We start from the raw sequence: 13,620 nt of genomic DNA on the forward strand, positions 1-13,620 counted from the left end.
TCTCCCTGAATGTGAAATTTTTTATATCATTTATATCTTCATGTCTTTATCTCATGGCATTTTTATAAAATTTGTGGTCTAGTCTTCTAAATAATGATTTTGTTATTCAGTTTGACATGCTTTAGAGAGAAATCCTCCATCCTGCCCCCATCTCACAGATTTGAGAAGTTTTTTGATACACCTTTTCACTATTTGCAAATGGGAAATGTTTCAGTTGTTCAGTAATCATCATATCCTGTAGTAATTGTCATCAGTGACTTGATTTCAGGCGGCAGCTGATTGCCTTGAGATAGTGACTCAATGGTGTTTTGTTAATTGCCAGGCTGTTGTTTTTCTGGATCTGTTTCTCTCATTTTCACCCTTCTAATAGTTCAGTTTCCTTTTTCTACTTTAAGCATCCTGTCTGAAAACACCAATCCCATTTAGCTGATAAATCTATAGAACAGAGAACATATAAAGGCCACATTAAAATGGATGAGGAGCTTAATGGTGAAGCTGAGGAATGATTTTTATCATGAAATGCTGCTAATGGATTAGTTATTTGTGTAGTTTACCTGAAGTTCAGTTGATGATATCTGGGAACCTGCACAGCCTGCTCAGCAATAAGTAACCAGAGCTTACTCTGCTCTAGGAATTTCAACTTCCATTTTTGTTCCTCTGCACACCTTAATAACAAGCTCATATTTATGTTCAATATAATATGCTATTACCCTCATCCCAACCCCAAAAAATCTCATCTAAATACATCTTGTAGTTGGTAGGGTTTAGGGATTTACTGTACCCAAGTTTTTCTCAGATCTTTACAAGAGTCTGTCTGTACTGTTTCAAAGGCAGTTTATTTTCCAGTGCTTCATCTGATTCTTCTCACACTCATCACTGCTGCCAGTGGGGCTTTGCTCTCTGAGATACCTTGAGACTCTTTAGTGATTATTGCATTAAATACCAACCCCAGGTGGTGAGGATTTTGCTTTTACTCTAAATCTTCTCAGCAGAGGTTTTGATAATTTCTCTCTCTGCAGCTTTTGACAGTGTAACAGAAAAGAACACTTAAAGATTTACTTCTGTTTCTTTGGGAATAGATCTCCCATGAGGAGTAACAAGGAGCAGGATTCAGAGTAGTTCATGGACTATTGAGAGTGATTGTCCTTAAATGCATTATCCTTCTTATGGCATAGAAATACTTATTTCTAATGGACATGGAGTTGAAGGAGGAAGAGAGATTGTTCTAAATGTTTGCAAACTTTAGCATTAAGGATTTTCTTAGAATTGTTGTTTCAGTTGTGGATCAGATTAAGAATTATTTCTCTGTTCTGGAACAATTGTAAAAAAACAGATATCTAGAAGTAACAAATTGGATTTTCTGGGGAAAAAGAGATCACCTTCCCTACACCTTCCTGAGAATATCAGCTGGATTTCCAGAGAGAGGGTACTTCTGTGGGAGTGCCAAGCTTACCTGGTGTGCCTTATGGCAAATCAGATAATGGGTTTAAATCAGAATGTGTGGTGGGCACATTTGGGTATGGGGGAGGAGGAAAAGTTTAACCTGACACCCTGATTGTCTCTAGACTAAGAAGAAGCACTGGGGAGCCAGAGTTATTCTTAAAAAGAAATGTAGTGGCCAGAGAATTCCAGGGAATGTGTGAAATGCTTGAAGTGTTTTTCCTCTGTTATCACAAGGGGTAGTAGTAGATATTCTGCTCAGGGGGCTTCATCTCTTTGAAGGAAGAGACCTGAGGAGGGAGATGCAGCTTTCTGAACCAGCTGTGGTGCTTTTAGCTCAAGACCAGGGCAATTCCCTGTGGGCAAAGCAGCTGTTATGAAAACAAGAAATAAAGCATATGGCTGTGCCTTCCTAGGGAAAGACAGTGAGGTTTTGTTCACGTGAGTACTGTGTGTTATAGGTTTTGAACTCAGCCTTTTTTGTGTGTTCTGTGTCTTTAGCAGCTCTTGCATTTTCTTATGCTCCTTTATGTGAAATGGAGGTTCAAAACAAACCAACAACACACTTCACAGTAGGAACTTCTGTAGAAAGTACCTCATTGAAATAACCTAGAAATAACCATAGCATTTCTCTATTTTGGATTGTTTTGTATTGGTTGGGTTTTTTTCTCTGATGGCACTTAAAAACTTCTTTTCATTTGCAGTTTAAGATCCTAAATGTACCAATGTCTTCCCAACTTGCTGCAAACCATTGGAACCAGCAGCAAGCAGAACAGGAGGAGAGAATGAGGATGAAAAAGCTCACTTTGGATATCAATGAACGGCAGGAACAAGAGGACTATCAGGGTAAGAAAATCACCAAGGACTGAGTTTTTATTCTCAGGAGAACCTCTGTGGATCTGCAGAAAGCATTATTTGTGATGATTAGCAGCTGAAGTTCTAATTATTGATTTGCACTCCTTATGGAAAACCTGTATTTTAGTTTTAGTCATTTATTGTTTCCTCCCTGGTCTTTATACTTGAAGAAGTTTTTGTAGCTGTTCCATGAAAAGGAATTTTCAAATGGGTCTCAAATTTCAGCATTTTCATTTATTCTGGGAAAGGGGAAGAACTGAGCTTGTCCTTTAAAATTAAGGTAATGCAAAATCAATGTGATGTTTACTGCAAGGCAATTGAGTTGGATACAAGATGTATTCTGTGCAATTTAAGCTCTGCTTATAAACTATTAATAAGTGTTTTAGATATTAGTAATATTTAGACCCCTTAGTCTTGCAAGTCCCGAGGTAACCTTCACCAGAGAGCTATAAAATGTTACCTCAGCTTCAGTTTGTAAAGGTTCTAGGAGACCTCAAATCTGGAGCATAAGCATATATTAACAAAAGGAGGTTTTTGTACAGATTACATGATTAATTTATGTATTGAAGACAGGCAAATCAGGCACTTTGGAACCTGGGCAGATGGAAGCAAACAGTCAATACAGCAGATCCTACAGTCCCCAGACAGGTGCACCTCATGTGTTTAGTTGTTGGGTGGTTTGTTTTGGGTTGTGCTTTTCTTCAGATTCCACTTCCCTCTGCTTACTCAGATAGTAAACAAAGCCAGACCAATAAAGCTGATGTCTTATGTTACTGTTTCTATTTAACATCTCAGAAGTTTTTGCTCTGCTTCTTTTTGTAAAGGTGTTGTAGTCTGGTGGTAATCACAGTGTAAGTAGTTAATTAGCAGGAAATCTCATTTAAGACATTTAGTGAAAGGTCATTGTTCATCAAGAAGTGGGAAATTAAAGCAGTTTTAATTTTAAAACACTATGGAATCCAGTACTTCTTGCAGAACTTCTATAGTACCAGAACTAAACTTGTAATTGTAGAAAGGAGTATCTTCCAGAGAGAATGTTTGCAGAGCTCTGAAGTGGTAACACAATATATTCTTAGTGTAAAACATGGTAATTAGCAGAAACTTTCCTGAGACACTCTGCTCTTACAAAGCCCACTTGTGAGAAAGGTGGAGAGAGACTCTAGAATTAGACATTTTAGTGCTTCTCTCAGACTTGTTCTGGGTTTTTCCTCATTAGATACTTTTAATACTTGTACTGGGCACGGCATTTGGGTTTTATACTGTTGTATGACTTTGTTGATATCTAAAATGAACCTGTTTAACCCCATTGGGACTTTACTGTGAGCAATTGTGCTTTATATCCAAAAAAGGATCACATTGATTTATTTCTCTTGGACAAAATCAGAAAACCGATATGAATTTATAACTGGAAATAGGCTTTTTAAAAATTTTCTCATATGTTTTTATTTAGTTGCTGTGTATAAAACAATATAGGAAGGAAGTCAACACAAAAGCAAAAGATTTTTCCATAATTGGCATCCCTTTTTAAAACAGCTGTTGATGCATCTTAACCTGGGTAATATACAGAATAAGACCAAACTAAAAAGGACCTTTCAATGAGGCTAAATTAAACAGGCCAAATTACATTCGCCTTTGGAACAATATTTTATTTAGATTTTTGCAGTTGATTGTTACTTCTGAAGAGTCATCCTGTCTGTGACAAGTTGGTACCTACTCATTGAATGAAAGTGTTGGGTTTAAATTTCTGTTTGCAGCTTTGAAGTTACTGAGGGAGAAAGAATTCTCAATTTCTGGAAGGATGCCTCAGGGTTGTCCCAACGTTTGCACATGTACTTGTTGTGCTTTTCATCTGCACAGGGTAGCTCACAGATGGAAATTCACCAATGTACTTCAAAGTAGTATCTGATAAAGATTTAATGTTTCAGCAAGGCTTAGTATATTACAAAGATTTTTTAATTTAAAGAACTATTAGGAACTTGGGTGGTTCTCTAATTTAGACGTTGGTACGTTTCTGTGCAGATTATTTTTTTTCTTCACTAGAAAACCAGAGAGGTTTGGTGATGTGCCGTCAGCCTAGAAAACACACTGTGCTCCCCTGCCATCTCTGCCTTCTGTTACATTCTCCAGTTCTGAACTTCCCAGCCCCATATTTCCTTTCCCCTGCTGTGGCAGGCAGAAGAGGCAGATGTGCATGTGCTTGTTCATTCAGTGCTTGCTGCTCCCACCTGCCTGGCAGGGCTCCCTCATTGCTTTTCCTGCTGAGTCTCTCCTTGCCCCCAGGGCTCTCTGCTGGCACACAGGGCTGGGGGAAGGTGATGTTCCACGTTCACAAACATGGGCTGTCAGGGTGTGCAGTGTCTGCCAGTGCTGAATTCAGTGCACACAACATGCAGACAGGGCTGTACTGATACACTGACTGCTGGCACAGATGTTGAATCAGTCACAGTTTCCCAGTTTCCCCAAGACTGCCTGGATAACTTCACTGAATGTTCCACCTGCATTCTGCAAATGCTGAGGGAGCCTCATTAGTCTCTAGTTCAGCCCTGTGTGTGCAGCAGGTGATGGGTGTGTGTCCCAAGGAGATTACCAGAGATTGGAGAACCAGACAGAGCAGACTTTCAAACATAATCTGTTTAACAGCTTATTCCACTTTTCCCCTTCATTTATCCCATCTGTCTGTTTGCTGAGTAATGTAGATCCCTGCTCAGGTGGACTCTAGGTGGAATACTTTCCATTAGATGTATTAACAGATTGGCAAAGGTTACCTCCTGTGATGTATCTGTAATTATATTGGCTAATTAATAAGCATTAACTTAACCTGGTAAAGAAACTTTTTTTTTTCATTAAAAAATGAAATAAAATTTTAGATATTGTTTTACCAAATGGCAAAATACAATACTATCCTACTTTAAAATGCCCCTAAGTTGGCTGTCCAGGGGTAAACTGGGTAGTGTGGGATGCACTTGTGCACTTTTTTTTTATTCCCACTGATGATAAAGTGAAAAACTCCTCCCATGGGACAGCTGGTGCAATGTAGGTCAGCTGAGTCACCTTCTTCAGGTGCCTGACTTCCCTGGAAAATGATCCAATTATGTCAAGCTTAGACTTCAATACCTGACTGGCAATGCCTAATTTTAGGACAGGTTTCTTGCTGAGTCTTTAATCGGCAGCAGCATTGTCCAGTTGTTGCTATTCCAGGCAGGTTTAATCTGGAGGCCACTCGTGCTGCTGTGAGTCTTTGTTCCTGATCATTGATGAGGAAAGTGGTGCCTGATGTGTTCAGAAAGAAAAGGTTGCAGGTCTTTTCTTGAGCATCTGTGATGAAAACCACTGCTGGCAGTTCCCTCTGCAGGAACATCTGGAAATGCAAGTTCATATTGTGGGGTAGCTTGGGTTTATCAAAGCTGTGGGTGCAATTTGTAACTTTTTGTAATTAACTTATTGAGTGTTAACTCTACAGCAGAGTGTAAGTGTAAATGGCAGTGAAATGTGCATGTGTAAATTCCTATGTAAAAATGAATCATAGAAAATGTATTGAACTTTCTTCTATTTCCTTTCCTTGTGCCTGAAATCCCAGAAATGTTGCAGTCTCTGGCACAGCGTCCAGCTCCAGCAAACACCAATCGTGAGCGGCGGCCTCGGTACCAGCATCCGAAGGGAGCACCTAATGCAGATCTAATCTTTAAAACCGGTGGGAGGTAGGACAATCTTCCCTTAAATGTGGTAATTCTGGTTCTAGGCAAGTCATTATCTTCATAATTGAATGAGATAATGATCTCTGTAGAAGCACTCGGTTCCATTCTAAAGCATTCTCTTAAAATGCCAAGCAATGTTTTGTGTTTCTGACACAGTGTCTGTACCTCTGTGACATTTGGAAGCCAAAAGATTATTTATCAGTTGTGAAATGGCTGCTGGAATCTGAGCCTCTATTTGTAGGGCAAAAGATGCATGTCTGCTTTCTCCATGAGAGGAGTAGAGGATTGGTTTTTTTAGTATTTGTAGAAATTCTTATGCTCTTTCTGTTGGCTGATTTGGACACCTATTCCTCTGATGCCCTGAATGGAAAGTAAATATAGTAAAAGTGGGGAAGACTGAGCAGAATTTTCAACTTATGGCTATTAATCTGTTATCTTCAAGAGCTTGCCAAAACCAGCATTAACATGAAAAGAGTCATTCCCGATTGTTTAATAGTTGTTCTGAGGCTTTAGTGTGTGTCTTTTGTCACTCAGGGGAAGCTGGCAAATGAACAATAAATTAGCCCTGCAGCTCACATTTGAATAGACAGAGTTTTGGTGAAATGCAGACTTGCTTTCAAGTTTCTGTTTTCTTTGCAAGTTCATTTGGAAGGTGGATTGATAGGAGCAACAGCTGGGAAGGGACATTTTACCTTCTAATGGGTCTGTCTTTGTAAACTGCAAATAAGTTAATGTAATGTACTATTTCTGTGTTCCAGTAGCATTTCCAGCCTCTTCATGGTACATATTTATGATCATTTGATAATGTCCTGGTGATCACTCACTCCATTGGGACCTCATACAGACACTGCTTGTACAAAAAAAAAAAAATTGCAGTTTAAAAGAAATATTTTTTTTTTTAATGAACCAGATGAAACTCACTAAAATGAGCAGTGCTTTCCATTTAGCTTTTTCATATCACTGTGACCTAATGCTGTTGTAGGAATACAAAGTGTTCAGGTACACTGAATTGCCACAATATTTGCAGGTGTTTCATTAACAGCTGCAGCATTCTGCTCTTTCAGGCATGAGCTGCATGCTGCAGTTATTCTTTAAATACAGCAGCCAGACCAGTACATGTGATATCTGTACATTTCCTCTAAATTAATTTCTTTAGAAAACTTTGTATATTGTGACATTGTAGGGACAATATAATTTAGGACTTGACTCAAGTAGGTCAGATGTTATCCTGCAAACAGTTTGAGTGGTGTTTGCTTATTCAAGTGCCATGCACTTGCAGTTCTGATGTAGTTTTCCATTATGGAGTTTCCTCTTTGTTCCTTTTAATCCATAAGCTGCTTGGAACAGAGAGCAGGAAGTTTGTTTGAGCAGGTATGTTTTATTTGTTGAGCAGGTATATTTTATTTGTTTGAGCAGGTATATTTTATTTGTTGAGCAGGTATATTTTATTTGTTTGTACTGCAGTGCTCTGCCTGGCAGTCATGCATCAGTTGAGCCATCTCAGCCTGCATAAGGAACTGGTACTTTTCCTAACTCCATTTATTTCTGGGAGACTGTGGGTCCACCAATGGCTTCCCACTGGCACAGGTTGTTGCCTACATTCTTAGAGCCTCTGATTTGTAGGATATATTGAAAATTGTCTTCTGACCTTAAATGTTGCACTGCATTCTCACACAGACCCCCCCCTTATGCTTTGTTAAAAAGTTACCCTGTAAATTCTGAGGGTACTGGAGGGTCTCCCTGAGCAGATAGGAACTGAGATGTAGATTTTCATATCTGTGTAGAGAAGGTTTCACATTCCTGCCTGGTGGAACCAATGGTGTAACACAGATGTTGTCACTTCCATGAGGACATTCTGTTGTGTTGTTGCTGGTTCTTTGTACATGAACGAAACTGAAATGTTATTTTCTTGCAAAATCACTCAGTCTTACTGGCAATAATAATTTGCTGCTTTCTTTAAGGTATACAACTTATTCTTTTAAAATTCTTGAGGTTAAGGATAATCTAAGCAAATAAATTCTGGTTGATTGCACTGTAATGTACAGTGTGACAGGTTCTGATAGCTGAGGTAGGAATGAGGCCTTTCTTGCATTTCAGGCAGTGCTGAGAGTAGAAAAATTGATTTGTTGTTTTGACCTTTGCTTTTGTGTTGTAGGACATGCCCTAAGCACTGTGTTTCAAACACTTTTTAGGAAGTTAAATCCAAATGTACCTATTGTAGCAGTTCATTTCAGAGATTAATGAAGGGAGCATTGGGTTCTTCCATGTTTTTGGCCTCAAACACCTGGATCTCACTAAGCAATTTGCCCTCTATATGTTTTTTAAAAAAAGATAAATCTTCTGCAGTTTTTACTTTATTTCTCCTCTGTTAATGTCCTTGTTCTGTACTAAAGTAAATGCAGTGAGATTTGCAAGCTTTGTCACATTTATTATTATTTAGCATGTGCAAAATGCTGGATCAAAAATTGGAGTTTTTTTCTGTTTGTTTGGAATTACCTGCTTGTATTGCCTCAGGTTTTGAGACCTGCTGGTCCTGTAAGGAGGAGATTCTTTCTGGAACTTGTACATTTAAGGCTGGCTGGTCTTAAAGATAATTTACTGTGACTCCATGAAAAGTAGAGTTCCTTGATTTGCTTCAGCAGCACTGGGAAGAAAACAATTTTCTCTCTTGCCTCTGGTTCTGTAGCATTTGTGTGGTGAGAGAGGCCTTTGGCTCTCAGGCTATTAAACTACTCTCTTCAAGAAACACAAAATTTACTAAAGTAATTTTTTTTGGTGATGGGATTATCATAAAAATTGACTGGTACCATTAGGAACAGCTTCTTAAAATATAAAGTGTTTTCCTTTGTTTAAGAGGATTGAAATCCATTAAATGGCTTGGTTTTAAAAGTGAAATGAAAATAACCACATTATATAAAATAATTTTTAAAACATTGATTACCAAGAAAGTCAAATTTCTCCCTGTAATTCTTCTGTTGAGAAGCAGGGCCTTACCAAGGATTTTATCTTGTTAAACCTCTCCTTATTAAAAGAAGTAGCTTCAAAATTTGTTGCTGTTTTCAAAACATAGTATAGGGCCTGCCTGTGTCCAAAGTTCCCCTAGGGATGCAGGTACAGGCTGGCAAACCAAATCATATTCAAGTTAAATGGTGATCTCAGGTCTCCTGTTTACATCTGACTCTTATTTCTCTTTAACCCATTTAATAAAGAAAAATGAAGCATTACAGTAATAACAGGATGCTGGGATTTTATTAGCTAAATATTCTCATCATAAAGAATATTGCATTAATGCTGAAAAATCAGAGTTTGGATAATAAGGAGAAATGTGAATTTAACATGATTTCCTGTTTCAGCTGCTGGAGCAACACAATTCATACATCACCTGTCATGAACTTGGTGCATTGACAGTTCTGCTTTATGAAGCTTTGAATTCTCTTATTACTGAGATGAGCCTTTCAAAAACAGCCAAGAAATTCCAAACCCCAAATTTTCAGCTGTTTCATGGGAGGGAAGCAAAGGGAGGAATATGGAAGGGAGGCTCCAAATCCTGCAGCTCCTTCTGGACTGCACTGGAGCTGAGCAGAAAAGAACAGCAAAGCCTCAGGTGCCTGCCTTGGCAGGATGGTGAATGCTGAGCTCTGCAAGCAGGGTGAGTGTCTAACCCCCAGACCCCTGATCACAGTTCAGTTCAGAGGGAATGGAAGGCAAAATTGTATTTATAAGCCATGCTCAGTTAGAAAGACTCCTGTGTTTGAAAAGGTTCTTTCAATATAAATAATAACAACAGGTACCTACCAAAAATCCCTGCAGCTCCAAAAACTTTCCAACCCACTGTACACACTGACTTTGATTTCACTTTGTCAGAGCATTTTATTTTTGATGTATAGATAAGGATATAAAATAACTCACAGAAGTTAAGATTCTTTTACTTAAGGGAGTCCAGCTTGTGTGGTTTATTTGACTTTTGATGTTCACAGTATGGAATGTGATAAGGCAGATGTGAAAGGTTTTTGGCACCTTGGTGTTTTCTGTTTCTTGTTTGTGGTTTTGGGTGATTAGGGGAGAGAACAAAGAGCATGGAAGCTGAGATTAGTTGAGAAAAGCAAAGCAGAGTGAACTGGGAGAGGAGTTGTTTGGAGCTGGAAGTTTGTGAGGAGATTTGTGAAGAAATGCAGCACTGCAGAAATGCAGTGTTGTGAATTGGAGGACATGAGGGGATTAGGGATAAGTGTGAAATCCAACTTCAGAGGTCTCACATTCAAGAAATAAAGAGATTTTGGTGATCTTGTGATGTCAGCACATGCAGAAAGGAGTTGGTTATTGATACTCTGCTGGGCACTGCTCACTTCAAGCTGTGAAGTTGCCCTGCTGAGTGAGCTCTCCCAGCTTCACCTGTGCCATGGCTCTGTGGTTATTCCATAGCCTGTGGTGTGATTTTCTGGGTGTTTTCCTGGCTGCCAGCTTTGTGCCCCAGCCCTGGTTTGTGGCAGAGGTTCTGTGTGTTTCCTGTCACAGCAGGCAGTGAGAAGCTGACTGTGAATTTCATACACATTAACAATGTGCCAGTGGCAGGAAGGGACTGTGGGAGGAGACTGCCAAGAACTGATTCCTTTTACACACAGAGCTCAAGATGGTTTTAATTACATCTGTGTGCTGAGCTTGGCCTTGCCATATACAGGTTTGGATCAAGTTTACTGGCTTGGACACAAATGTGAAATACCTGGATTGGGAAAAACTCCTGCTGCTATTTTTGGCACAGCACATTGCTGTGATCCCCTGGCACAGGATCTGCCACCAGCAGATGTGCACTGGTAGCTGCAGTAGAATTATTTTTCTAAGAGGAGATGGAGAGTTAAAAGCATGATCCTGCAATTCAGTGATGTCTGCCCTCAGTTGTGACCTTCTGCAAGGGAGATGTCAGTCTACTAAATAAATAAAAATCAAAGTTCTTTTCTACTGAAAGCACACAGCCAGTGTTCTGATGCTGTGTGCCACAAAGAATTGGGATATTACATTATGTAACACTCACAGGTGGTTAAAACCAAATAATAGAAGCAGTGCTGCAGTGAGGTCTAATGATGCACCAGCTCAGGACTTCCTGGCAAAATAACACAGCATTTTTATATAAACAAATACTGGATAATAGAACAAAGCAATGCATACAAATACAGAATTAGTGTGAAAGCTTCATCTGGTACAAGAGGTGCAGAAGTTGCTATGTCCAGATTACATATCTGTAGCATTTTTCTTGCAAGATCTTCAGTAAAAGCCAGGTTTAGATCAAATGACTGTTGAACAAACACTGGAAGATTATGCACTGCTGTAAAGAAACATGAACTGTTGTGCTTGCATGGTAAAAAAATCTCCATGTATAGCCCTGGAACTTTCTTGGAATTGTAAATGTTGAAGTTTTATTTTGATGTCTATTATTAATTTTAATTTGCAGCCTAAAATCAGCTAAAAGGAGCCCAGATGCAGTAACTGCATTGTGCTGAAGTCAGTGACACTGGGGTGGCCTTACTGCTGCATTGCCTGGTCTGGTTGAATCCCCTGCCTACAAACTGCTGTCATTCTTCAATGTCATTCTGCTATTTGCATGTTCTTAAGAGAATTAAATGTGACTTTTGGTCACATTTTGGGATGTGTTTCTTGAACAAGGGATGGTGGAAGATTTAAATGCACCAATTGACTCTAAGAAAGGTTCTAACCAATTATTTGCTTCTAGAAAGCCCTTTGTAACATTTCTGCAGAACTTCTAAGCATTAAGAAACTGCACAGAAAGATGAAAACTATTTACAATAACTTTTTTTTTTCCAGCAGATTCACAACTGTGCTTCAGTAGTTCAGCATCTCATCTGTGATGATAAGGTGCACATGAGAAACAGCTCACTTTTCATAGTTTGGGAAGGTTTATTAAACCTTATCAAAAATACAACAGAAGACTGAATAGAGAAAAAAGGGAGCAAAGGATTTTCCTTGCCGTGTGCTCGGCCCCTTCACAATGGAATTTTTCCTTTTTTAACCCTTTAACCCCTCCCAAAGTTGTGTCCATCAACCCCTTCTTCTCTGTCCAGTGGTGGAGATCTCTTCCTCAAACCCTGATTGGAGGTCAGGTGTTCCATAGTGACAAGCCAGGTGACCCCTGGTAACCATGTGAGGGGGTAAAACATAACTATAAATCTATAAAACTTTTCTTAACCTGTATCCATGATATTTGTCTGTTAATTGTGAGAGTCAATCATCGCATTACTCACCTATCACATGCAGATTATCCCCCTGCTTTTGTCTGGTGAAATGGTTGTGCAGAAGAGAGAAATCTGTAACTTTGAGGGTGTAAAAGAATCAGTATGAGTGGCAGCTGCTGTTGGGGCCCCTCAGATGAGGCTGATGTGATTACTGTCTGTGCTCTTCCCTCAGGAGACGTTGATCCAGCCGCCAGTGTCATTTCATTAGGTCCTGTATCTCTGGTGTTGTGGAGTCCTCCAGCGATGAAACGAGAGCAGTGGACACATCTCAGCATGTCAGCCTAGAGCGTTCAGAACCGAAACCTGGGACAGGCTGGGGCCGTGGGGCACGAAGAGCAGCCTCCCCTCTCCCCCCCCACCCCTCCAAAAAAAGCTTTTTGTTATGGGAACCGCCTTGAGGGTTAATTCTTCTCACAGGAGCAGAAGCGAACGAGCGCGACGGGGAACTTGACCTGCGAGCAGCTCGGCCGGGAGTTGGGCCGCTGGCACTGCCAGGGAAAGGCCTCTGGCAGCTCAGCCTGCAGGGAAATAAAGCTCTGAACTCGCCACAGTTACCTTGTCTCCCACTCGAGCACTTGGTGTGTTGGAAGGATGTTCTTTGGGGGCTGCAAATCTGCGGTACAAACACATAGAGTAAACAGCAAAATGCAGAAGAAAACCCTGCCGAGTAGGATAACTTCTCAAACACTCCTCAGCCAGAATGTTCTTGGTTAAGGAAGAGCCTTTTGCTGCCAGATGTGCCAGAAAGGGGGTGGGGAGGGGTGCAAAAACTGAAGAGCCAAGGAGGTAAAAATGTCTGTTAAGGTTTAAAATAGAAAGTGAAGTTGATGAACACGGGGTGTTGACTCGTACTGCTTGGATCAGCCTGACACCAGCCGAAGGACAGGGATATAGTTGAGCCCATTGTATGTATCATTGAAAACCAAAACGTGCCAGTCAGCATAACAGGAGGATGTCAAGGAGTGGATCCAAATATTTTGTTGATCTTCATGGGTTGATAAGCCTCTGTGTCTATTGAAACAAACAAAAAGTTTAAAAAAAAAGATTTAAGTCTGGAAACAAGTAGAATTTTTATTTTTTTCTAAGTAGAAATGAGGTTTCTTGGTCTTTTTCTGACAATCTGTTATTTATTAGCATAGGGTTTTGTTTGCTTTCAGGTAGAGGTAGTTCATTGAGTTCAAGAGCCCATCTGTATGTTACTAATTCTTTTTTCTAGCTCTTTTAAAATCCTTTTTACCACTGGTTTTGGTTTCTGCATGTAGGAAGAGAGACTTGTAAAATTGTAACATTTCATACAGAAATGCCGCCCGATCTTCACCAGCTTCAGAAATCTGACCTTTGCCAATGCTGCAATAAAGTGTTGTAATTTAGAGTCAGTGTCTGCC

At 39.8% G+C, this 13,620-nt stretch overlaps 1 protein-coding gene across 2 annotated transcripts in view; it reads left to right on the plus strand.

The window, feature by feature from the left end:
• Positions 1 to 13,620, plus strand: part of UPF2 (UPF2 regulator of nonsense mediated mRNA decay) — a 53,970-nt gene extending 40,350 nt beyond the window's left edge. Inside the window, exons 20-23 of one of the 2 annotated variants that reach the window (XM_058805001.1) lie at positions 2,145 to 2,286; positions 5,873 to 5,993; positions 11,808 to 11,858; positions 12,408 to 13,620. In XM_058805001.1, the coding sequence (XP_058660984.1) occupies positions 2,145 to 2,286; positions 5,873 to 5,993; positions 11,808 to 11,832 (288 nt within the window). In that variant the 3' untranslated portion in view covers positions 11,833 to 11,858; positions 12,408 to 13,620. The remainder of the gene's footprint in view (positions 1 to 2,144; positions 2,287 to 5,872; positions 5,994 to 11,807; positions 11,859 to 12,407) is intronic. The other variant, XM_058805002.1, reaches the window with a different exon arrangement.

This window comes from Ammospiza caudacuta, chromosome 5 (assembly GCF_027887145.1).
Source record: "Ammospiza caudacuta isolate bAmmCau1 chromosome 5, bAmmCau1.pri, whole genome shotgun sequence".
NCBI lineage: Eukaryota > Metazoa > Chordata > Aves > Passeriformes > Passerellidae > Ammospiza > Ammospiza caudacuta.